At 35.6% G+C, this 25,158-nt stretch overlaps 1 protein-coding gene across 1 annotated transcript; it reads right to left on the bottom strand.

Moving 5' to 3' along the window:
- Positions 1-11,827: 11,827 nt before the first annotated feature.
- LOC131034059 (peroxisomal fatty acid beta-oxidation multifunctional protein AIM1) lies at positions 11,828-24,278 on the bottom strand. The gene is made up of 18 exons (XM_057965406.2): positions 23,994-24,278; positions 19,597-19,668; positions 19,411-19,473; positions 19,243-19,299; positions 18,904-18,971; positions 18,717-18,798; positions 16,083-16,138; positions 15,522-15,824; positions 14,981-15,067; positions 14,702-14,876; positions 14,384-14,505; positions 13,937-14,100; positions 13,529-13,783; positions 13,267-13,388; positions 12,973-13,094; positions 12,537-12,685; positions 12,274-12,412; positions 11,828-12,173 (listed from the first exon to the last, which is right to left on the bottom strand). Exons 1-18 carry the CDS (start codon positions 24,085-24,087, stop codon positions 12,132-12,134), a joined length of 2,172 nt encoding a protein of 723 aa, XP_057821389.2. The 5' UTR covers positions 24,088-24,278; the 3' UTR covers positions 11,828-12,131.
- Between the last annotated feature and the right edge of the window lie 880 nt (positions 24,279-25,158).

Raw genomic sequence — 25,158 nt, 5'->3', positions numbered from 1 at the left:
CTTTGATACTGGCTTAGCACTCAATATTTGTAGTCTAGACCTATTGCCCAAAATCAAAGTGGACTCAAATTCTCTCATTGCATCTTCTTTGTTCATTCATGGTTTTGATAATACTGGTAAAACTACTTTGGGCATTGTTTTGGACCCATTACTATTCCAACCCTAGTTTATGTTATCTCAAGGCCTTTACCATAAAATCTTCCCTTGGTTAGACCTTGGATTCATTATTTAGGAGTGGTTTCTTCTACCCTTCATGGTTCTATTAATTTTGTTGCAAACAATCAAGGTGTTGGCTTGATGATGATGTTTTGATGTAATAAGTTGAATGATGGCTTGTTTTATGTTGTCATCGATGGCAACTATGTTTTGTTAGTCATCTAAGTCTTTTAGGTCAACCGGCAAAGCATAACCGATATAGGAGACAATTAATCAGTGAACCGGCAAATAGGACTTCAATCGGTAAACAGGAATAGAGTTGTATTCAAAGCAACCGGTATGAGCGATCAATGAAGAGTTAGGTGATGCAGTTCTACACGAATGTTGGAGACAGGTAAGTGCAGGTATATTCAACGTTGCATTAGCAGTTTCAACAAGATGAGCAAGTTTTGATAAACAGGGGAATCAATCTTGAAGGACAATCAATCGATAGAGAAAAATGACTTAAATCGGTTAAACCGAAAATGATTATATTTTACTTTTGAGTTATAATGTTGGTGGTTGACATAAGTAAAGCGTGTAGTGCAAGATTGTCCAGATTCATTAACCTAAGAAATTGTTCCAAGGTTATTAGCCGACTAAGTTGATGTTTGTACAAAAAGTGTGATCAGTTATGAGATGAAGTATGAGATCATAAGCAAATTTTGAGAGTTTGATTGTGCGGTAAATTAAGAATCTTTGTATTGATGTGTTGTTGATGTATTGAGTGGAACTGAAGCGGATCTTATCAAGCACAGAGGTGCTACATGCATATCATTTTACTGTTGGTTTCCTAACAGTTGTAGCAGTCGAATCCCCTACTGGGTAGGTCCTAACAAGCTTGAAATTGTAAATCCCCTAACAAGGTAGCTCATTAACTTGAGTCTAAATCCTCTAGCGAGGTTTTTCCTAACAGGGAAAATATTTTACAGAGTTGAGGTAAATCCCTTAATCGGGTGACTCCTAACAGGGTTTGCTCCTAACCAGGCATGTTTGTAAGACCTTAACTGATTAAATATTTCTATTCTACAAATAATGAATCTTGTGGGTACTAATTCCCATCGTGGTTTTTCCCTTTTGGGTTTCCACATATAAATCTTTGTGTTATGTGGATCATGATATATTGGGTGTTAGCTTATGTGGTGATATTTCTTTTATGTTTATTAAGCTTTAAGTTATTTAAAGTGGTGATCAGATTTGTGTTGTTGTTTTTGCTTGCACTAATTCACCCCCCCCCCCCCTCTTAGTGCCTTATAAGTTTATCAGATCCTAATGCTATGCAATTATATCAAATGGTAGCAATTGGTCATGCCTCAATTACACCTACCTTTTAGAACTATATTCCATCTTTATCTTATAATATTCCAACAACTATTCCCATGGTCCCTCCTAAAGAGTAAACCCATGAGAAGGTTTTCCCCAAAGAAGATCCTCCTAAAGTACATAGTCATAAGTATGCTCCTACTACATCTCCTTCAAATACTTCTTCTCAATCAAATGCATTTATTGGTGATTATTGGGGTTACTTGGACTTTACAGACTCCTTCATTAGAGAATATAAAGTTGACCCTATCCACCTTAAAATGCCAAAAACATCTTTCTCACATTCTACCAAAGATGATTACTCTTTGCATCATGAGATCATGTGATCACTATTGAATATATCATTAATTGTGATCTTGCCCCTTTTGAGGAGTTGCAGTCATGTTATGGTCCAAGATACAATGTTATTTCTAAGAATGTATATAAAGAAAATGGTCTTGGATGCATGGGAAAAAGAGTTAAGGTCCCTTTAGAACCGAAAATACCTTTTTTTATGGTGGGTCTAGGTTACAAGACTTCTCCTATGTCTTCATCTCCTCCCAAATTGTCTAATGTATCTATGTCTTCTTCTTCGTGTGATCAATCAATCTTTTCTCCACAAGAGAAAGGGTTTCTTCCTACTCCTCATCCTTTATCTAATCAAGAGCTTATTTTGTTGAGGCTTCTTAAAGAACACTTGATTACTCTTCCTTCTCCTACACATAAAAATTTCATATTCATAATAAAGAAAAGCATTCTTTCTGTGCATATCATCAAGTTCTTGCTCATTCCACTAGTGAATGTTGAGCCTTGAAGGACAAGATACAACAACTTCATCAATCCTTCATCTATTGATACGCCTTCTTCTTCTTCTTTGCATAACAAGTGATATTAAGTTTTACTTATATCTTGTTTTGTTACATAATCCTTATTTCTGCATTCTTACCATATCTATTCTTCACACATGGTGGTGCATGTCTACTTCTCACTACCTGTGGTGACTATCTATTTGTTTTTGATTAATTAAAAATGGGTTTTAAGGGACCCGAAACCCAGTTACATATGAAAGATATTCAGGAGAGAAACAAAATACAACAGCGGCAAAAATCCAGCAAAAAGACCAGCAACATAGGAAAGGACAGCAAGAGGCCAGCAAGAAATTGGCCCCAAGCCCAGCAAAAACATAAAATTAGAAATTCTTCATGGTTTCTTTAGCATCCTGCACCAAAAGCATCATTGCCTTGGCCGCTTCCCTCAAGTCGGTATTTTCCTGAGCAGTCTGGCTTTCTTTCATCTTCATATCCTTCTCCGTCGTAGTCTGCCTGGTTCTGCGCCTAGGGGTCTGGTGGCTTAGGCTGGAAGTAGGAGCATCTTCAATAACACCCAGGTTCTTCTCCTATTTTTTCTTTTCCAGATGATTCACCAGCGCGTTCATGTTCTGGGAGGAGACTTTTAGAACCTAGAGGCTATGGTCCATAAGGCTTTTCAAGGCTTTCTCATTTCTAGCCGTCCGGGCATTGACATTGTCCTTATCCTCCTCCACCTGTTCCTTCAGTATTTTGATGACATCCTCCAGATGTTTCAGGTCGCCTTTTATCAAGTCTTTCTCCAGCCAGTCTTCCATTTCCATTTCTTCCTCCGCTTCACTATTCTCCGTCTCCTCGTGCTGCTTCCCAGAGTCAGACATGTTGATCAGCTTGTTGATCTTAACTTCCAACTCCCTTTGTTTACCCTACATGCTGGTAATGTTTTCCACCACCCACTTCTGAAAATTGAAGAATTCAAGGGTGCAATTGCAGGCAGTATCCAGAATGGTGTCCGCAGAATCCTTGCTCTGTTCCGTCTCCTCCGCATTAGGGTTTTCACCTTCCTTAGGCTTCAAAGCCTCTTTCTCAATTTTCGAGCCTTCAAGATTAGGTTGACGATTCTCAGAATTGCCCCCTTCCTCTCCTTCCCCGTAATTCTCCTACTTGTTAATCTCCATTTCAGAAATGTCTTCCTTATTCTTTCCCTCTTCTTCCTCACAAAGCACATCCTTTTCTTCCTGCACAATATCAACCTTCCTTTTTTATGGGTAGGGGTGCTGGTCTCCCCAGTCGAATCAGAGTCTATGCATTTCTTAGAAATCTGAGCATTGAGGATTAAAGGGTCATCCTTGGTAGCCCTAGTCTTATCCTTCATATATTCATAAATCAGCAGAATGAGGCCCTGGTGCGCTAGAGGGTAGGAACTGGGTTTTTTAATATGGTCGGCCAAGCTCTCATTAAGAGAAGAGGCTAAATAGAAGGGCAAAGATATTTTAGCCCCATGGCGGAAGTGGTTCAGGATGGCGAAGTGATAATTGTAAATTTTCGTAAACCTACCATCCACAGTTAGATATTCCATTAAAGCCCTAAGAATTTTTTGCTAGAAAGGTTTTACCTGTTGGGGGGTGAAGTATGATATATTGTCCTTCGCCAAGTTTCCCTTCTCGTCCTCCGTCTTAGGGAAATTTTTGAAGGCCTCAGCGGCGTACTTTCTATCCCTATAGAATTTGGTCCCCTCCATCTTGAGTCTCGTTACCTCTGAGATCAAACTTTCATCGATGTGCCAGATTTCCCCAAATAGGGTAGCCTTGTTATTGCTCTAGCTTTTTGCAAACCCATGAGAAACAGAGTTTCTACTACCATGGAGCTTCTCCATATAATCCATGAAACTGTGTCGATGGAGCCTTCTCCACACCTTTCTTTCACTCTTCCAGTGCTCACAACCTGACGGTTCATTCCTATTAAGGTTGCCTCCCATTCTGCTTTCCAGGTCACAATCTCCTCTGTTACAACTCTCGGCCCGCGGGTAAAACTCTGAGTTTCTGGTTTCTCCTTGTAGAGAGTCTTTCACAATTTTGAGATTGCCACTCATGTTCATACAAACCTGGCTATTATTACAATTACCTCTCGCACACATATGATCTTGGTTATGATGCCGAGAAACACTCATCATCTGGCAGTTCATCCGCCCCCAAAATCAGTCATTGGTACTCGTTCCCCATAATTCAATCATAATATTAGCTTGCTCCATTAAGGCGATCAAAATATAATTGTTCCTTAATCTCCCACTTGATGTGATCTTCCCCTATATATTTGACTCCCTTTTCCAAATTAACCCCTTCATTAGCAAGGATATCCGCTACCTTGTTACCCTCTCTAAAGGTATGGGTTAGAATAATGCTAACATAGTTATTAAGGATAGCTTTAGCATTTTTAATAATATTGGCAATATTCCAGGAGACTGAACTAATACCTTTGAGGGCTTGTATAATATTTAAGGAGTCCCCTTCGAGCCATATTTTTTTAAAATTGAATTCCTGGGCTAACTGGAGGCTCTTAAGCATGGCCATAGCTTCAGCCACATGGTTGTTTTGGGTTTCGAAAGGGGAAGCAAAAGTAGCAATACACCTTCCTTGAGCATTTATGATAACTCCACCTCCACCAGCCTTTCCAGGGTTCCCTTTGGCTGCCCCATCAAAATTAACCTTTATCCAGTCATAATCAGGGAACCTCCAAACAATGTTATCTCTCTTCTTCTTGTTGTCCAATCTGTAGACCTTATGAATTAGGTTCCATTCAGTAAGAATGTCTTTTTCCATATCATTCATATCAATAATAGCCCATTGTTGATTATTCTTGTGAGGAATGTTGATGTTCTCCTTTATAGCCCTGCATATTTTTTCAAAGACAACTTGAATGTTACACTTTTCTTCCCTGAATATCCTGTTATTCCTTTCTTTCCAAATGCCCCAGCATATCATGGGGAGGGTCAAAGACCACAGGTTTTTAATAATTTGACATTTGGTAGGATAATTCCATTGCCATATTATATCCTTAATGCTTTTGTTCATGACCCAATTAATTTTCTATTTTTCCCACATTTTACACCAGATTTCCTTAGTGAAGGAACAATGAAAAAATAGGTGATCAACTGATTCCCCCTCCTTCTGACAGAGCTCACATCTATTAGGGAATTTGAAGCCCCTTCGAATTAAATTATCAATAGTAAGGGTACTATTATGAGAAGCAAGCCAAAAGAAAATGTTGACTTTAGGGATCAAGATGTTGTTCCAGACTTTACTCCAAATGGGATTGCTGATTTGAGAGAAAGTGTTTTTATAGGCAGAAGAAACTGTGAATTCACCTTTAGGATCACTTTTCTAGAGGAAAACATCATCATAGTTGTTGTTAGGGGAAAAGGACAGCAACTCTTTCTGAAGAGAGGAAAAACCAGGATGGATGTCCTCAAGTTTGACCCACTTATTCTCCTTCCAATAGTCACAAACCATCAGCCCAAACCTCCTTTTACATTCTTCAATAGCTTGATTGTTGTTTTGATCTTCAATAGCCCAAACCATCTATTTGTTGTCCGCTATGGAGGTTATCTATTTTTCCTTGATGACACTTATCAAAATTAATCTTATCTACAAAGACTTTCCTCCATTTAAGGGTTGGTTCTACCTAGTATCTATTTATCTCTATCAGTAGTGACCCTTTTCCATAGCGAAGTTGGTTCTAATGAGCATCTTATTCAGTAGTGGCTTTCCTTCATAACGAAGTTGGTGCTACTAATATTTGACCACCTATCATAACACAAATTTCTAGACTATGATCTATCTTTTTAAATTTGGTAGTGGCTTTTCTTCGCAGTGAGTTTGGTGTTACTAATATCTGATCACCTAGCGTAACACACTTGCTAGACTAGTTAATCTTTTAATAATTATCATTTGCATGACTACTAGAAATAGAATAAGCTAGTGCTTGAGTCATGTTATCACTTTGACATTGGGTGCTTCCCTGTCTTTTGGGTGCATTCCTCTTTGAATCAATCGATCATAGTATTCTTCTTTCTTTTTTAGAATTCATCCATGTGTTGTTTCTTGTATTTTGGGGATGGCACATACTACTAAGACAACCTTTTACATCAAGGTCTCTTTCACTTTGCTAACTCAAAAATCTTAGTTTGTTCATTGTGTTTTGTTTAGAATCTATGTATGTGCTAGGTATGTTCTTGTTTGTATGTATATACATGTGTGTGTGTGTGTGTGTGTGTGTGTGTGTGTGTGTGTGTGTGTGTGTGTGTGTGTGTGTGTGTGTGTGTGTGTGTGTGTGTGTGTGTTACCATGATCTAACCCCATCATCTTGGGAATTTTTACTTTCTAACCTTGTCTTGTGCAGATTTTTCTATCTAATGCATTTATTTTGTAGGTCTTCATCTTGGAGGAATGCTTCCTTGGCCTAAAGAGTTGTTTTCTTCCTCTACAGTATCCTTTTGGCATCATGATGTTATGTATGTTCTTTATCTTTCCTTTAGCATGATATTCATGTTGATTCATTAGCCCACTAAAGTTAGGGAAAAAATTAGAGTCAAAAATTATATACCCCTTTGCAATCTCACCTACACTTTTGTAGACACTTTAGTATCCATTCCCCTAGCATTTGAGTAGACTTATTTCAGCCCTTGCATCAACCTTTTCCCTCTCAGAATGCTCAAGATGCCTTTTTCAACAACTTCCTTTTAGCATCGATTTTACATTAACCATGTGTTTCTCTTGTCTCCAATTGTTTTTTCATGTGATTCATCTGAACACTAGCGTATCACACAAATGTTTGTGCATTGTGCATTTTTCTTGTGACATCTTAACATTCAAATGTTAATTGTGAGCATTTTGACCCTTGTCACCCACCCAAGTCAATGGAAACGACTTGGAATCTTCCAAAATGGCTCAACAACCCTTCTTTTCGTCCTATCTTCTCTCTTTTAAATCTATTATTTCTTCCTAGCACTCTCTCTGGGTTCTTTTAGTAGTTTTTGGTGTTCTCTTGGCTCTCACAACTCTCTCTTGCTCTCTCTCACTTGCTACAATAATATATAGCTTGCTACAATAGTCTTTACATCTCTCGTGGCTTTCTCAAGCCTTACTGGTAAAATCTATCTATTTATCTTGTCTTTGAGCATCTTGGGATTTATCACGTTCCTTATCTAATTTATCATTTTATCTATTCATCTTTTGATCTATTTATCTATCTAGTTGTTGTGGAGGTGGAAACGCCAAAATAGGGACTTGATTGAGCCAAGTCTCCAAACAACCCCAAACATTTTTCCTCTTTTTCTTGTGTGCAGGTTTATTGGAAGCATTCAAATGCACGCGGATTTGTTTATGTTTTATATATTCAATTTTTATTCATTTCTATTTGTATATAGCATCTAGTATTGTCTATTATATTTCTAACTTTCAAGTTTGCAATTTAGTTGAAACATGGAGTTGGATTTTCTCCACTTTTTGAGTTTTTTTCTTGTGGTTGGTATGAGACTGCAGCACACCGCACAGAAGTTTGTCAGTTGCACTATTGTCCTCGATGAAGGAACTCAAAATTGGACCAAAGAATCCCTATCATATGCCCTTTCCATTTTTGTGATCAAAATATTTATTTTCTTTATCTATAATTAGATATCTTCACCATTTCTACTAGTTGGAGATATATGAATGTATGATTGTTCCCTTTGCAGGGTCACTTTTCCACCATTACACTTATGATGCCTTGAAATTTAAAGATGTAGTAAAGATGTGAGTGTATTCAGTGAGTCTATCAACTAAGAAAAAATGCAATCCTTACCCTATGCCTATGGAAAACTAGTGATGAAATCCATGGGAAGTACTCTCATTTTTTATTTTGATATTGGTTAAGGGTTGCAAGAGGTTCATCGGAGAAAATTTCTCTGACTTATTATATTGGTAGGCTAGACACTCTCTAATATGCCTTTGGACATCATCCTTAAGTCCCTTCCATGTGAACTTCTTGATTTTTATGTATTTCTTGACATATCAGATTTTTTTCCAATGGTGCATCATGAACTATACTTGAGACTTTATCTTTCATTTTTCACTTAGGAATAAAAGATATGTTATCCTTGTAGAGTATGATATATTTTTCTACCTAATATCTATCATCATACAACTTACCTTCTAATATGTTACTAGCAAATGCATTCATAGAATATTATACTAAGGTATGAGTTTTCCAATCAACTAAAATATTAGTTGAAGAACATAGAGTGGACTTCCTTGATAAGGTGTGTGCTACTATGTTATTTCCTTCAATTTATTCAATGTAACAATCATAGGCCTAAAGTTTACTCATCCATTTCTATTATCTTTCATTAAGGACCTTCTAGGGGAATAAGTACTTCAAACTATTATAGTCTAATTTAATTGCAAATTTACCACCCACTAGATATTGCTTGAATTTGGCTATTTCATACAAGATGGCCTACGTCTATTTGTCAATACTAAAGGTTCCCCCAATTGTGAGAATCCCCTAAAAAAGCTTTTGAATAAATTGTGGATTCCAAATAATCCTCATAGTTATGTTAAATTCTTTGGAGACCAATCCAAGATAGATTATATTTTCTCTTGATCAACATGGACTCCCTCGAGACCAATAATATGAAAAACAAAATCTTGGTCAAGAAAATTCACACTACACAAAAAATACTTGTGCTCTCAAGATGCCCAAAACTTCATCCAAAAAATTTAAATGCTCCTCCCAAGTCTTATTATAAATAAGGATTTCATCAAAGAAAACCACAAACAAACTTTGCAATTGCTTATTGAACACTTACTTCCTGCAAAATTGAAAGTTAGCAAGAGAATTAGTCAATCCAAACGACATGACTAAAAACTTTTGTCCAAGGTGACACTTGAAAATTGTCTTATGAATATCTTCATCTCAAACATTGTTTTGATGATATCCTAATCTAAGGTTTTTTTGTTCAATGCTCCACAATCTATGCATATCCTCATGGTTTTATCATTCTTCTTCACCAAGACCACAGATAAAGAACATAGACTTGAAAAACATCTAATGTGACCCATGTACAAAAGCTCCTTAGTAGATTTCTTTATTTCTTCATTATACATTATGGGTTAGAAATAAGTAGTAAAGAATGCTCTGGTTGCTTCCAACTCTATGACACTCAAAACCTCTACCAAGTGGGCTTCCTAGAGGTATATTACTAGAAACTTTGTTATTTTTTATCTAGAAGGGACTTAATATCAATACGATAAACCTTCTTGTCATCTAAAAAAGTGATGGGAGTTATCAAACATTAAACTACCCAAACAACCTAACCATGGCATAAATTTATCTCTATCTTTTGGCCATAAACAATTCTAAGAACTCCATTTGACAATCTTTAGAGCACCACCTTCTTCCCATTAACATGGAGCTTAAGTTTCATGATTTATTTTTTTATTTATTTACCAAGGGAATGTAACCACTATATCCCAAATATTGCATGAATATCTCATATGCCAACAACACAAAAGTCATCTTTGTGATTGTCTAAGAAAGAGTTTAATTAGAAAATTTTCTTCATACAAAGCATGACAAATACATCAACAATCATATTAAACCCTTTATATTTTTATGTCTCGAGACCTTTTTTAACGACCAATCTTCATCAATAAATTTATGGATTGTTCCAACGTCAACTAGCATTATGATCATTTGTTTATAGCTTAGAACTTCACAAACTCTTAGAGGGTTATATTTAGGAGTACTAGATAGAGTAGCAAAAGTAGCTCCTAAAAATATCTCATCATAACTTCCATATTCAAGTTTATCTTTCTATTTTCTTACTCGAGTTCATCTGCTCTAGATTCATCTGAAACAATTTCAATGTAATGCATTTGGCTAGGAGTGAGACATGTGTCTCGACATCCATGGTTCCTTACAAGAGAAGCAAAAAAAATCTATCTCAACTCATACTTGGCCTCTTCCTCTTATCTATAAAGAAGAATCTTTGGCTACTTGAATTCTTTATAAAAAGAAGTATTTAAGAGACAAGTCTTTGTCTAAAATTTACCGTTATGGACCATAGTCTCTAATGCCAAAGATCTCTTAATTGTCTCCTACAATGATGGAGGATTGGAAGTATTCACTCAATCTTGAGGAGCTTGAATAGAACTTCTTTGAACAACATAATTAGTCTCTTTCTAGAGACAATAGGAACCATCACAAACTTTTGAAATTTAAGGACGTAATATTATTCTAGCTAATCTAAGCTAACTCCCAAAAATGGATTTCAAGGTATTTTAATCAAACCACTCAATTGATCTCCTATTCAATTCATCATAAATATTAACAAGACTATGACCCTAAGTGGCCAACCCATAGTATCACCACTCATCTGCAATGTCTTCAAGATGAATATTGGCAAACTCAATGGCTTCCTCCTCAAACATGGGTTTCAACAATAAGTGTCCAACTTATAAATCCATGCATGAGTTGTACAATTGTTTTACTCATCAAAAGTAGAAAGAATGGCTTCCTCCTCAAACATGGGTTTCAACAATAAGTGTCCAACTTATAAATCCATGCATGAGTTTCAACAATAAGTGTCCAACTTATAAATCCATGCATGAGTTGTACAATTGTTTTACTCATCAAAAGTAGAAAGAGTCAACATCCTAGGTGGATGCTACAAATCTCCATTGTGTCAATTTATTTAGAGTTATGGTTCAAGTCTAGGTTCATTCTTTTTCTTCAAATTAATGAAAAGTGTAAAAGACATTTTTGTTTAAATGTCTATCAAAAGATACCTATATATTTAACATAAGAAACAGTAATTTATCATAGCATTGAGTTCTACACTTCCACTTCAAGTTCTTCTTCATCTTACGTAGCAAATTTGTTTGGAAAAGAATGTCAGTACCAAATTAGAAATTGGCAATAATTTAGTCTAGAACCTCTCTCTTGCTTGCACATCGAACATATCTATGATTGCATTCAGTAATGATGTACCTACAACTTTCCATTTCCCCGTTGACTCCACTGCATCACCTCAAATGATAAAAATGTTGTTCTACCTAAAGATCTTTAACCTTGTGGTGTACAAAATACAATTGATACAAGGTCCTACTAAAATAATTTTATCATCTCAGCCCTCTCTCCCCATACCCAAGACATCCTCTTTCAAGAAATGGCAGAAACATGTAGGGGATCCATCCGTGGAGAACATTGCAAATCACCATAAGTCGTACTAATAAGATCAGAAAACTGATTTTTTAAGTTACTATATTGAAATTCCCAACCAAAAACATTGGCATTGTAGAGTTTTTTGAGTGTAATGAAAATGGCTCTACAATTTCACAGAAACTCATCCTGTGAAAGGCATTCCTATAATACAAGCAAGCCCTAGAGAACTGAAACATTTACAATACATGGGAAAATTTAACATATTGGTAGAGACCTGTGACTACCGATGGTCAACAAACAGTAGAACATAATCCAAACACAAATCAAGATAAAATATGTCCATTTTCATAGTAATCCACGTTTTTCCAGTTTTTATTACTTCAATTAAACGTGAGCTGCAAAACACTTGATTGAATGCAGAGCTGGTCCAAGCTAGCTCAGTATGTAGTTCGGGTCAAAATCCTCAAACAGCCATGACATAAATTAAGCTTATATGCCTAACACAAAGAGACTGACATTATTTTAGTGAGGACTATATTTCAGAATAAAAGATGATCCTTCAAAACTCCACAATTGCTTCTATCACAATTGTGTCATGAAAATCAGACCCATTGAACTTCATCCATATTAAAGGCGTGCCCTTGAATTTTTGGCAGCAACTGGTGCACTCTGCATTGCAAGAACTAGCAGTCAGAAACAATTTATTTTTTGGAAAAAAAAAGGAAATGAAAAAGGCATTGAAAAAAGAGAAACGAAGAATCAAGCTTACCAAAGGAATGCCTTTTGTAGCTCGTTCTTCCAAAAATTCACATGGCTTGTAAAAACTACCAAATGATTCAGACCACTTCTGGAGACTTGAGTATACGTGCCCCGCACCAACAGAATCAGCCCAAAACATTATCCCACCTCTACAACAAACAAATCAAGACCAGTAATAATGAAAATATATTTAATAGTAGAGCAATGATATAGAAGAATCTGCCCAAAGAATAATAATGACATTGATTTAAACGAACAAAAATTATTTCAAACCTGTATGCTGGGAAACCTAGACCAAGAATAGAAGAGATATCAAGATCTGATGCTTTAATGGCTATTCCTTCATCAAGGACACGGCATGACTCATTCACAAATGGGAAGAAAATCATCCCAAGTATTTCCTCATCGGTAAGTACAATAGGCTACAAATGTTAAAAGAGGTTACAAATCAGAATATAATCATCCCTTACTCGCCCTTTCCTCTCTCTATGTGTGTGTGCATGTGTATACGTCTCCAACAAAAAAGAAGTGTAAAGAATTTAATATTTCCTTAAACAAAGGTGCAAGGTCAACACACCCCCAAAGAACTATAATAATTTTGAAAACGAATGAACCTAAGGTAATTGAGTAATGATTCTAGGGAAGAAAAGAAAATAGGTGAAACCAAATAAAACATTAGCTGAAAGTAATAGAAGAATAACGAGCAGACCTTTCCACCAGGCATTATATTTGTAATTTTTATCGACCGTTCAATAATTTCCTTGACCATGGGATCTGGACGAGCATTCCTCTTCTCATCATATAAATAGAAGCCTTTACCATTCTTTTCTCCTGTAATATACTAGCATTATGCGTTAGTGATCAAAAGAAAAAATAACACCACGACAAAAACAAAGCTGTGCTTGTTTGTGATTGCACGTGCAAGGGATCAAACAAACTAAAAATTTTGAGTTCATATTAAGGCCTATGTACATTTAACCAAAAATTGAATGATATCATATACCATCGCGTTTGTTTTGTATCATTAGCTGTGTTATAGGTGACTTGAAGGTACGATCTGGAAAGTCTGAAATAAACATTTTCGCAACCTCCGTAGATACTCCATATCCAACAAGATCTGCCAATCTGCATGTAAATAAACATAATTATAGCTCTCCCATGAAAGCAAAGTTGTTTTGACTGGAAATGTTAGACCTACATTATCTTTATTACCATTTTTTATTTTGACATACACTCGTTGGATTGACAAAGACAAGCACATTTACCTGAATGGACCCATCGGCATTCCAAAAGTTTTTATAACTCTGTCAATTCTGTAAATATCAACACCTAGATTTGCCAACAAATGTGCCCCTTGAGTGTATGGGAAGAGCATTCGATTAACAGCAAAACCAGTACAATTCCCCACCACGACAGGTATTTTCTTTATAATCTTTCCAAGATTCATAAGGTCAACAACATATTGAGGTGATGTTTTCTCTGTTCGAATAATTTCAAGGAGTTGCATCACGTGTGCTGGACTGCTCAAAAAAGAGTACTATAGAAAATTAAAAATGCACTATACACTATAATTTGAAAAGAAGAAGCAACCAAAACAAGGCTGTTCAGTTCTCAGCATACATTGCTACTGCAAATAGAAAAATGAACAAGTAGATGAATACTCTCACAATCACCTGAAAAAGTGTGCCCCTATTATACGGTCTTGTGCTTGAGTCTTTGCTCCAATGATATTGAGATCAATTGTAGATGTATTTGTGGCCAAGACACAATGAGGACGACAAATTCTTTCCAAGTCACTAAATATTTCTTGCTTCAACGGAATTTTCTCTATTACAGCCTTTGCAAAGGAAGAGCAACCATCAGAAATTTGATTGCCGACCAACAAATCTATTAGATTTTTTCTCTAAACTTTTATAACATAAAATGAAGCAAAATAGCGAAAGGAACCACTAGAAAATTTGTTTCCTGACCAATGAATCTATTAGAAACATTTATTCCATAAATATTTATAATATAAAACAAACAATCAGAAAATTTGATTGCTGAACAATGAATCTATTAGAAATATTTATTCTGTAAACATTTATTACGTAAAATCAGCCAAAATAGTTTGTACAAACCTCTATCACCATATCAACATCTTTAAAATTTGCGTAATCTACCACCCCTGTTACTAGAGACATGCTTTTGTTGAATTTTTCTTCTGACATGACTCCTTTCTTTACACGACTCTTTAAATTTGCTGTAAGGGAAAAAAATTGTTATCAGCTTTTAGATAGTAGGAACGACATGAACACCTTGAAAATGTAGGAAATAAAACAGAAACTAAGGATTAATAAACCCAAATATACTTTTGCAGAGGAAATAAAAAAATGCAATACCAAAAACAAAGGGTTCAAAAGTGACAACTTAGAAACCAGTGTCCAAAACAAGTATACCTGAAATTCTATTAAGACCTTGCTGAAGAAAACTGGCATTTACTTCCTTCAGAATCACAGGAATATTGCTAAGAATAAGAGCTGTAGCTATGCCTGAACCCATTAAGCCTCCACCAATAACAGCTACTTTTTTAATTTCCCTTGGTTTTAACCCCAAGTCGGTCACTCCAGGTACCTGCAAATTTGCAATTGTACAGAGTAAATATTTTTATTGCATTCTATTGAAAATGCTTATCAATAAAATAGAAGAAACTATATCAGAGGATGAAATGCAGTCACCCTAGAAGTTGCTCGTTGGCTAAAGAAAAAATGTACAAGGCCTTTAGCAGTATCTGAGAGAATAATATCAAAAAAGCCCACTTCTTCCTGCAATAGAAATCACTAATATGGCAAAGTTATTTGTGAGCAATGAGGAATATGATAATGAGAAACTGCCTAGGCTTTATAAAACATAAATTGAAATTAAAAACCTCTAAAATAAAAAGATTTTCACTAAAAAATTCAAGAATTAATCCAAAGAGAATTCAAACTCGGAATAAAAAGTAGCTCCTAGTAATTGCCCTGTACTGTTGAGAAATAAATGTCTTTTACCAAATTTTCAACAGATACATAACAACAAGCCTTAGACGCATGGCCTTAAATGGCTCAATAATAAAATAAACATTTGATTGTTATAATACTATATCTTTAGAAGATTCAAGACATTCTGAAAGGAGCATAATTCAAATCAGTATAGAATCAACTGATTAAAGAAGACAAGTTCATACGATTATTTTAATTATCACAGCTTGATCTTTTGTATTACAAACTAAATGCATACCTTAAGAACTCCTGCAAAACCTCCTGAAACAATACCCTCCTCAATAACATCTAGACATAGCTGGGGGTGTGGCAGATTTGGGGAAGTCCTCTTTGCCTGAGCTCTTGCCAATCTCAAAATTCCACGAGCTTCTCCAAGTGACTCTAGTTTATCAGTCCTCTCAAGACTTTTTATCCAGGGTTTACGTCCTTCTGCAATTTCTAAAGCCCATGTTCTTGCTCTAGTTATTAATTCTCCAGGAGACACAATTGCATCAATGAGTCCAAGTTTATTCCCCTCATCTGATGATATTGATTTTGACAACTGCTTGTAGCAAAAACCATTCTCCAATTAACCACTTCATTAATTTTCAGAAAAAGAAAAATGTACTACTAGGCAGAATTCCACTTTTAAATTGTTCCAAACTTATCCAGTAGAATAATCATAAACATGACAGAAAGAATTAAAAAGAAAAAGATGTTTGGTGTACAAGAATTGAAATATAGTATATACTCAGCAAGACATAAAAGAAGCTTCAAGAAACAATTTTGCACCCAATTAACAAATGAAATATTAACTTACAAGCATCATTTCAACTGCCTTTCGAACCCCTACAAGACGAGGTAGACGCTGGGTGCCTTTTAGAAAAAGAAAATTCAGTTAGTTGAATCCAATTTAAAGAAATTGAAAACACTAAGAAATGTAAGGCAAGTGTCATACTAAATGGTTCAAAGTAGAATTTTATATATGCTCTTTTAGTCTACAAGCCACAAAAACAAAATCATAGCAAAGGATGGCCTTCAGCATGTCTAATCTTAAACAGATAAGCTCCAGCATGCCAATCAAACTGTTGTAACTTGTGTGTAATATTACATGTACATGCAACATGTCATATAATACAAGTTAATTTCCTTTCAAAACATGCTAACTTTTTATACCTCATATCAATCGTTAGGTTTCTATTGCACTGGATTCTTATTATCAGATACACAGAAAACATTTTAATATAGCCAAACAGTAGATTGATACTTGAGTTGCAAATTTCAAAATCTGTTTACAGCATGGTTGCATCATATGTACATGGCAATGGCATGACAAACCTAAAGTATAAATGGAATTCAATTACACAAGTTTAAAACAGGAAAAACACAGTAAATTAAAAAACACCAAAATACAAATTAAAGCACAGGAAAAAAAAACTGCAAATGTTTAAATCACCCAAGACTCGGCAAGTCCGAGTACGATTTATGCCCCGCGAGTCTGGCGAGCTCGGACTCGTCCGAGTCCAGGGGGTGAACTCGCCAGACTCACCGAGTTGGCGAGTTTGGCCTAAAATCGCCAAACTCGGCGAGTCCAGTGCTTGAAACTCGGCCGCCGGCTGAGTTAAATAAAATGACAAAAAAAAACATTTTAAAAAGTTTTTTTTAAATGAATGATCTCGTCTTTGTTCACTACAACCTCCGTCTGAGAATGAGAAAAATCAGGGTTACAACATGTCAGCCAATAGAAAAATAAAATGACCCCACCATGGGGGCGCTGGCCCCAAACCCCCTTCAAAAAATATGGGGGGAAACTGTGTCGATAGAAGTAGGGAAAATTTAACTTCCAAGTCTAACGCTAATTGGATCGACCAGGTAGATATAGAGGCTGAGACTGTAGCCATGGCAGAGGAGGAGCGGAGAGCACGAGCAGAGACAGGAGATTCAGAGGCAGATAGCGACACAGATGTTCCTGATGTTGGTGAGCATGGCATGGTGTCACGGGGAGCAGCTATGGTTGTCGAATCATCTAGGACCTACCTTAGACGCCTCCGCAGGGGGCCGGGGCCGGAGGGTGCAGGCTCCTCTGAGCCATAGGCTTGTAGTTGTTACCTTTGGTATTTGTAAGGAACATTTGATGATGATCATATGATGACCTGGATTTTTTATTCCATGAGTTTTGTAATATCGTATACATTTGACAATATTTATATATCTATGTTTGTTATTTCCTTCAGCTACAATTTGTGTTTATGCTTATGTGATTGATGTATACTTGTGTATGTAATCAAATGAGCCGAGTTTGATGATGTTATTGTATCTTTAAGGTGTATTCAATAAAGGGTGCATGAAACAAGTTTTAAATCTTTAAAAATCTCTAAATTTCTTGAGTTTTTCACTTTCCCGAGTCCAGCCGAGTCTGACTCCGAGTCCCGAGTCCGAGTCCAGGTCGGCCTTGCCAAGTCCGAGCCGAGTCCGAGTCCCGTTTCTATGGTTTATTATTTAATATATAGGTTATTGTTGTTTGGCATTTCCCTAATGCCAGAGACCTAATTGATCACTCTTTTCTAAAGAACGGAAAGGAATAAATATGTTATTGAAAACTAAACTGCAATTTCATATTCCAAGATTGCCATTCTGCCACAATAGTAAACTAAATCGCCATAGAACAGAACACTAGGCACAGACAATCTTTGCAAAATACAAAAAAAAAAAGGTCAAACTGCCAAAGGTTTGCTGCAGAAACGGTCAAATGGCATCAGATTTGACAAGGGTTGCCCCGATAACACAGTTTTAAAAGTGTTTTCTCAAAAAAAGAGAGCATTTTTTTACAGTTTGACTGGTTAAATGAAAAAACCAGGCAACTCAGATCAGAACGGCACAGTGCAAGAGGAGAGTCTGTTAAAAACCCACATGTTTTTCCCATGTTCTATGACCACAATATTAGAGCCCTTCTAAAAAACGCTAGGGGTAACTTTACTGCCTCATATAAACTGATGGGCTTCTCTTGCATTGGATTCTCATTATCAAGTATAAAGAAAACATTTTGAAATGGCCAAACAGTAAATTGACGCTTAAGTTAAAAATTTCAATACATGTTTACAGACCACCTAAAAATTCCTAAAATATAGTACTAATTTTTTAAAATGCTATACGATTACAGTATTTCATCATTCTTTTAATCAATAATATTCAAATAATGAAGAATGAAGTAAGGCACACCCAAATAATATTTCAAATAATGAAGAATGAAGTAAGGCACACCCAAATATATCTGAGAGAAAATTGTCAATCCTTACTCATAATTTTCTATAATGCTGTTACTCATAATTTTCTATAATGCTGTAAAAATTAAGTGATTCAAACCTTGTTTTTGAATAATATTCTGAAATTCAAACTATTAAGGATGACATATGGCACATCCAGACACAACCAAGAGTAAGATGTCAATACTTACCGCCAAAACCAGGAATAATTCCAAGAGAGAGCTCTGGCAACCCAAGTTGTGCTTTTGACGTTGAAATACGAGCATGACAAGACTTCACAAACAGAATGAATTGGAAATTTAAAACTAAGATCATGTAATGCAATCTTAGGAACCTTTGGAAATATAAAATAAGAAATTGAGAGTCATTGCTCCATACCATTGCTAATTCTAACCCTCCACCAAGTGCAAGCCCTTGAATAGCAGCAACAGAGGGCTTCTTAGCATCTATATCAGAACAAAAATCAGTGTTATCGGGCACAAGTCAAATCGATAAAAAACATGTAGAATTATTTTCTAACATTTTAAGTCCTTAATCGTGCAATGAAAGTTGAAACAACACTAACAAGAGAAAAAGGACATGTTTTCTAGTACACTTAACATTATTTTGAAAAACAACATTTCCAAAGTACTAATTTTCCTTCAGGCTTGCAATATCAATTTTAGCTTTCCAATGAAACAAAAATTATATTGAAAACTTAAATACCACATTACCAACCTTCAATTTTATTGATCATCAAATCAACAGAAACACGACCCAGGCTAGATATGTCCCCTGTTATAAAACAGTTAAAAATAATTGAACATAGACAAAATTTAGAACTTATGAAATTATATGAAACAATAGATCAAATAAATTTCAGTAATAATCCTTCAGGACGCTTACCAGTCTTCTGACAATCCTGGAGAGCACTGATATCAAAGCCACCTGAGAATTTGCCTCCCTGCCCTAGGGGATGAAAAAACATGGTCATTTTTTTAATGTTTCTATTTATGTATGTCAGGGTGTAATTATGAAACTCAAAAATCCTTGAAAATGAAAATGATGTTTACATTGTAAGGGCATACATACCAGTAACAACAATTGCCCTCACATCATTTCTTCTCATTGCCTCGTCATACTTTTCCCCAAGTGCACCAAGGACTGGAAGGAAACAAGATAAACGAATCACAAGCACATAGCAATGTTAGAATAGTTACTAAAACGGTCATAAATTATGTTCTTATAGTAAAATAGTACATTGACATAACAAAATAACTACACAACATTAAAACATGACATTGTGCTTTAAAAAAAATAATAATAAGAGGGAGTTAATTAATTAGCTGTCTTAAGTTATGATTATCTGAGAATTGATTGGTCATTGCTCTCACTTAAATATAATCTCCAATTTCATTTCTTGATATAACAAGTGAAAGCCAAGAAATATTTTTCTCTTTATTTAGTAAGATTGACAGTTTTCAGATTACGGAATTGAAAAACTCAATTTCTGGATTGTGGAGTTAATTTTTAGCCAAAATAAAATTTCCAAGTTGTTCAGAATCACTTCCAGGGATGCCTATCGTGTGCATGTTTTCGAGCTCTAAAAAGGGTCCAAATGGCCTTCCAGATCAAAAGTTCTCATTTCTGCAATTGTAAAGATCTAAAATCTGCATATTACTCTCCTCTAGGATTAGTTTAGGAAACATTTCCATGTACTTTGCTTCCTTTCACAAGTAAAGAGAATAAAATTGGCAATAAATCAACCATTTCGTAGGAGGAAATTCAGCATAACATTTTAAATATATTCATAAAAGATTTCTATGGCAACAATAAGTGAGAAGAAGAGCATGATAATGGCTTGGACAGATATTTTGAAACTGGATGAGCAAGGGGAAGAAGGATGAGGAGGATGAGGATGATTGTACTATAATGCCTTTTTGGGCATAGCTGAGCATGAGGTCTTGATTCATTTGTTGGAGGGCTCATCTTCAAGCATCGCTAGTAGATCTCATGAGGAACGAAAGAAGAAGGATCAACTGCTGCCTGAGAATCTACAAAATTGTTCTGCTACACTGGCTAATACTTAGCCCTCTCTTCTGCTTGTGAGATCCTGAGAGGTTGCAGAAATGTTGGAAACCCATATCATACATGCAACTCTTTTTACAAAGGGCAGTTTGCAGCTTCAAGGGAAAAAAACACCTGCTGAAAAGGGAGTTCTGCCTAATCAAGGGAGAGATTCAACAAACGAGGTATATAGTATGCAGGAAATAGCTTCACCCTACCCAAATGCTATTACAAGTAAAGCTCAGATGGTGGCTTTGGAAGATATCCGTGTGCCTCCGGAGCTTTCAACTTTATAGCTGAGTCTGTATGCTGAAAGTATTGAAGCTTTATCAGGACAGAAGATTTCTATGGTTTTAGGTTAAAGATTTGTAGGTATAATTGTTAAGGAACAGGCTTTCAGCAAAAGGATGTCAGAATCATGGCATGATATCCATCTTCCCTCCCTGTCTCCTCTTTTGAACAGTTTCTTCCTATTACAGTTCAAAACGGCTACAGATAAGAAATGCATCTGTGACCAAGGGGCTTGGTTTTATGGCAGAATAGGGTTTTTCATCAGCCCTTGGTACTTGGTAGCACTTTTTTAACCTCAAGCTGGTAGTTCTCCTTGTACTATCCCTTTGACTACGCCTTTAATACCTCACTTTGGCCTGTAGATCAGAGGAAGAGATATTTTTAATTCTAAATCAAATCAGGACTTTTATCAAATTGGATCTTGACATTGATGACTCTCGTTGGAGCTATGCAAGAACATGTGTTTTTGGACCTCTCTAGGCCTGTCTTCTGTTTAACTATTCTATTCAAATTTATTCTGCAGTAGGTTCATGGCTGCAATTTTATCAAATTGGATCTTGGCATTGATGACTCTCACTGGAGCTATGCAAGAACAAGTGTGTTTTTGGACCTCTAGGCCTGTCTTCTGTTTAACTATTTTATTCAAAGTTATTCTGCAGTAGGTTCATGGCTGCAATATGTGGATATCGAAGGGTTGTCATTCAGGTGCTTCTGCTGCAATTGTTTGGGGCATAAACAATCTGATTGCTCCACAAGGAAAAAGTGATAGGGTTCAGCTTTGCACTGGGTCTCTAGAACAGAAAAGCCACGTGACGAGTTCCTCTGGAAGAATCATGGCAGTTTTTTTCACTGAAAAGCTCCACACAAGTTAGCAAGGTTCACATGCAAAAGGATCAGCAAATGCAGAATCCTGAGAATGATGTAATACAAGGTGTATATTTTATTTCTGATATATTTAGTATTGTAATATAAGTTTGGAGTTCTGAAACTGATAAATTTACAGTTCAAGCCATGACAGGCTTTTTATTTGATGTTTATTATTATGTATTCTTTTGTACTTCATATGTTCATTATCAGTGCTGATTTTTTAATACACGTATAGAATTTGATACAATTGTATGTTAATAAACACAGCTACACCCCTTTACCTGCATTTACAAGTTTTGGGGGTTGCACTGACTGCTTTGTACCGGTACCCTATATACATAAGATTGTACTGCTTCAGAAGAGTATCTGTCATCAATTACTCTGCCATCAATTAGAAAGTATATAGACTTATACTGTGGTATATACAAATATTGAATACCATCTTTCCACTATTTCTAAACTTGGCATTCATGTATTTTATTTACACTTTGCCACAGCTTGATGTTATGATGTTATGTATTTTAAACTTTGGCTTGATTTGGCAGATTTTTACAATTAGGAAAATGGTTCCATAAACTTATTCCTAACTAAGACCCTTTTTCTAGTTTTGGAGTCCGATGAATCTGAATTTTTTTATTTGCCAGACTCTTACGCTGATAAGAAAAGAGTTCATTACCATCACCCCTTCCTGAGACCCTTTTCTATAAATTTGGAATCTGGCCACTCGAGATTTTTATTATTTTCAGGGAATGCACGGTTACATACATCCCCTAGGTAAAACAGCTATTGAGTAGTCACCTTATAATTCAAACCTGTCAACCTACCAATGCGTAAGATAGCTGCTTACTGTCAAGCCATAGTCAGGAAAAACTGTGAAGTAATTGATGAAAAAATCATCAATTCAGCTGACCAGTCTGAATTTTGGTTTAATTACCTAATCATCATGGTAGCTAAACGAATACATATAACAAATAAGTTTTAAGTTGATTTGCCAAATTTTAACGCTAATAAGAGAATATTTCCTTAAAATCACACTTTCCAGAGACTCTGTACCCGGACAAATCTGAATTTTGGGTTTAATAATTATTAGTTAATCATCATATTACCGGAAAAAAAAACAAGGAACACAATCTGGGTGTAGAGTATGATAGGATCAAAAAATCAGCCTTGGCAGAACATTCTTTTGCAACAAACATGGCATTTACACTAAGATGATAAAAAATTAATTGGGATGGATTATTTACAACTCTTGGAGGCCTCTTATGCATGACCTTAAACAACAAATTTAAAAAAAATTCTAAAAAACATTATTTATGCATGTGGCCAACTTCAACCCATTAAATCATGTCTCTAAGGAACATAAAAGCAATCCATAAAACATGTATTTCATCTATTAATTCCCTGAAGAGAGGTTTCAAAAAGAGATGAAAAGTTTGGAATATAAACCAGTGCACAGTTGTATCCATGCATAAATCTATAAGATAAATTTGTTTAAAGCTATCAGATTTCCACAATCCATGCTATAAATTTCTTGATGCTTCTGGATTAGATTGTGTGCAATTTTTTGTTATCAACGTTTCAAATCACACTGTGATTCATCATCAGCATGAGAGAAGAGTTCAAAGGAGATGAAAGATGAATCACAATGAATCTCCTTTGAACTCTTGAATCACGGAGTGTGATTCAAAACGTTGATGATAAAAAATTGCACACAATCATCAAGAAATTTATATATAGTTTTGGTAAATGACCAATCTGAATTTTGGATTTAGTAAATAACTATTATATTAGCAAACAGGTTGCCCAGAAACGTGTAAGTTTAGGTTGATTAGCCCAAAGTTTTACACTGATAAAGAAAAGAGTTATGTGTGATCCTTTGCTATACTTTTGAAATTCCACTGTTCTGAATGTTAGGTTTCGTAAGAAATCATGGTACAGTCAAAATCACTGCATAGAAACAGGAAACCGGCCAGCAATGAATTTCGCTAAATCAGACGCAACCCGTATCTTAATTTAGTGGTTCCCTTTTCGCTACATACAAGAATCAGCCAACATTTCATAGAATGGAGACTGCTGCTGCCAAACCCAAATGGACAGCACTTGCCCTAACCTTTCGAAACACTTACTGATTTAAACAATCACGGTAAAAAAAAAAACTAGGGGAAATAAAGACTTTCAATGTTTGCCCTACAATTTCATGGAAGACAGAACCTTAAATCGTCAAAAAAAACTCGTGTAAGTTATTAATAGTTTATAATCCTTACTCGGCTTGGCGAGAGCATTGACAGGGGGATTAGTAATCGTGATAAGGGCAACGCCATCCATTCCCACTTCCATGGTCACCTCCATTTTTCCCATGACAGGAAATGCAAAGCGCAAACAAAAACACAATTCAATTAAACACTTGAATCAGTATCCGATTTTAAGACAGGCTGAGATTATCTGATATGTACGAAATTGCCTCGCTGTTTGTCTTACCTATTCAATCATGCGATATTATCTGCAGTTATGCTAAGGTTTAAGATAGGACGGTGAATCGGGGAAGTGATGGGTACGACGAAAACGATATCTACGTCTGGCCTACCATAGTGCGTCATCTCATGAAAACCACACTAATAATTATGTAAGAGAAAAACTAATGATGTTAGTGTTGATTTTTTGGATGTTTCAAAACAAGATGGAATTTCAAGACTAGAAATTTAGGTAGTGGAAGATCGATATGGAATTACTTGCGTTAATTTGTTTCAGTATTTTCTTTTAGAAGATAGAAGATCCAAGATGCAGAATGAAAAGCAAGTTTAGTAAGGACAATATTTTGGAATCTATATGTTTTGCTTTGCTTTGTTAGCTATCTGTGGGTCTTATAAGTTGTTTGACCTCTCTACGTTGTTTAAAACATTCATTCATTCAATTATGTAAGAGTGATGGTATTTCCAAATACCTTAAAGAGATTATAATTGTGTTGGAAAGGGACGCAATTTCTTCTATCAACCTCAAGATAAATAAATAAATGGTTCTCATTGTACATTAAGATGAATATGTAGATATTGATTCATTTTAGAACAACAATCACAATATTTGATTTCACAAATGAGAATGAAAATATTTCTCTTAATATTTTTACTTTTTTATAAATGAAAAAATTATGAAGCATAGATTAAAAAAAATTAACAATGTTCTATACTGCACAAGGACCTAAAAAAACTATCTTTTCTAACATACTTCAATTTTAATAATTTTTAGCCTGATAATGGGTATGTATGAAGGCTCATTAGATGTCTAATAGAAGAGAGATATGTGTGTAGCTATTATTAAGAGTGGTGGTTCATTGAGTGGTTTTAATTACTTACAGTGTTATTAAGGGAATGCAGTGTCCTTCATTGGCATCTTCAGTTTTCTTTTGTTGGCTCCTCTCAAGGCTTCTGTAGT

This window comes from Cryptomeria japonica, chromosome 2 (assembly GCF_030272615.1).
Source record: "Cryptomeria japonica chromosome 2, Sugi_1.0, whole genome shotgun sequence".
Lineage (NCBI taxonomy): Eukaryota > Viridiplantae > Streptophyta > Pinopsida > Cupressales > Cupressaceae > Cryptomeria > Cryptomeria japonica.
This window is presented reverse-complemented; position numbering and strand designations above follow the sequence as displayed.

Bases quoted from the DNA above. Each gene is read 5' to 3' on its own strand.
- LOC131034059 (XM_057965406.2), bottom strand. From the start codon at position 24,087: ATGGGAAAAATGGAGGTGACCATGGAAGTGGGAATGGATGGCGTTGCC. The intron at 14,101-14,383 runs GTTTGTACAAAC...TCCTTTGCAAAG, and splicing joins ATGTTGATATGGTGATAGAG to GCTGTAATAGAGAAAATTCC. The intron at 13,784-13,936 runs GTGATTGTGAGA...TTTTTTGAGCAG, and splicing joins ATAGGGGCACACTTTTTCAG to TCCAGCACACGTGATGCAAC.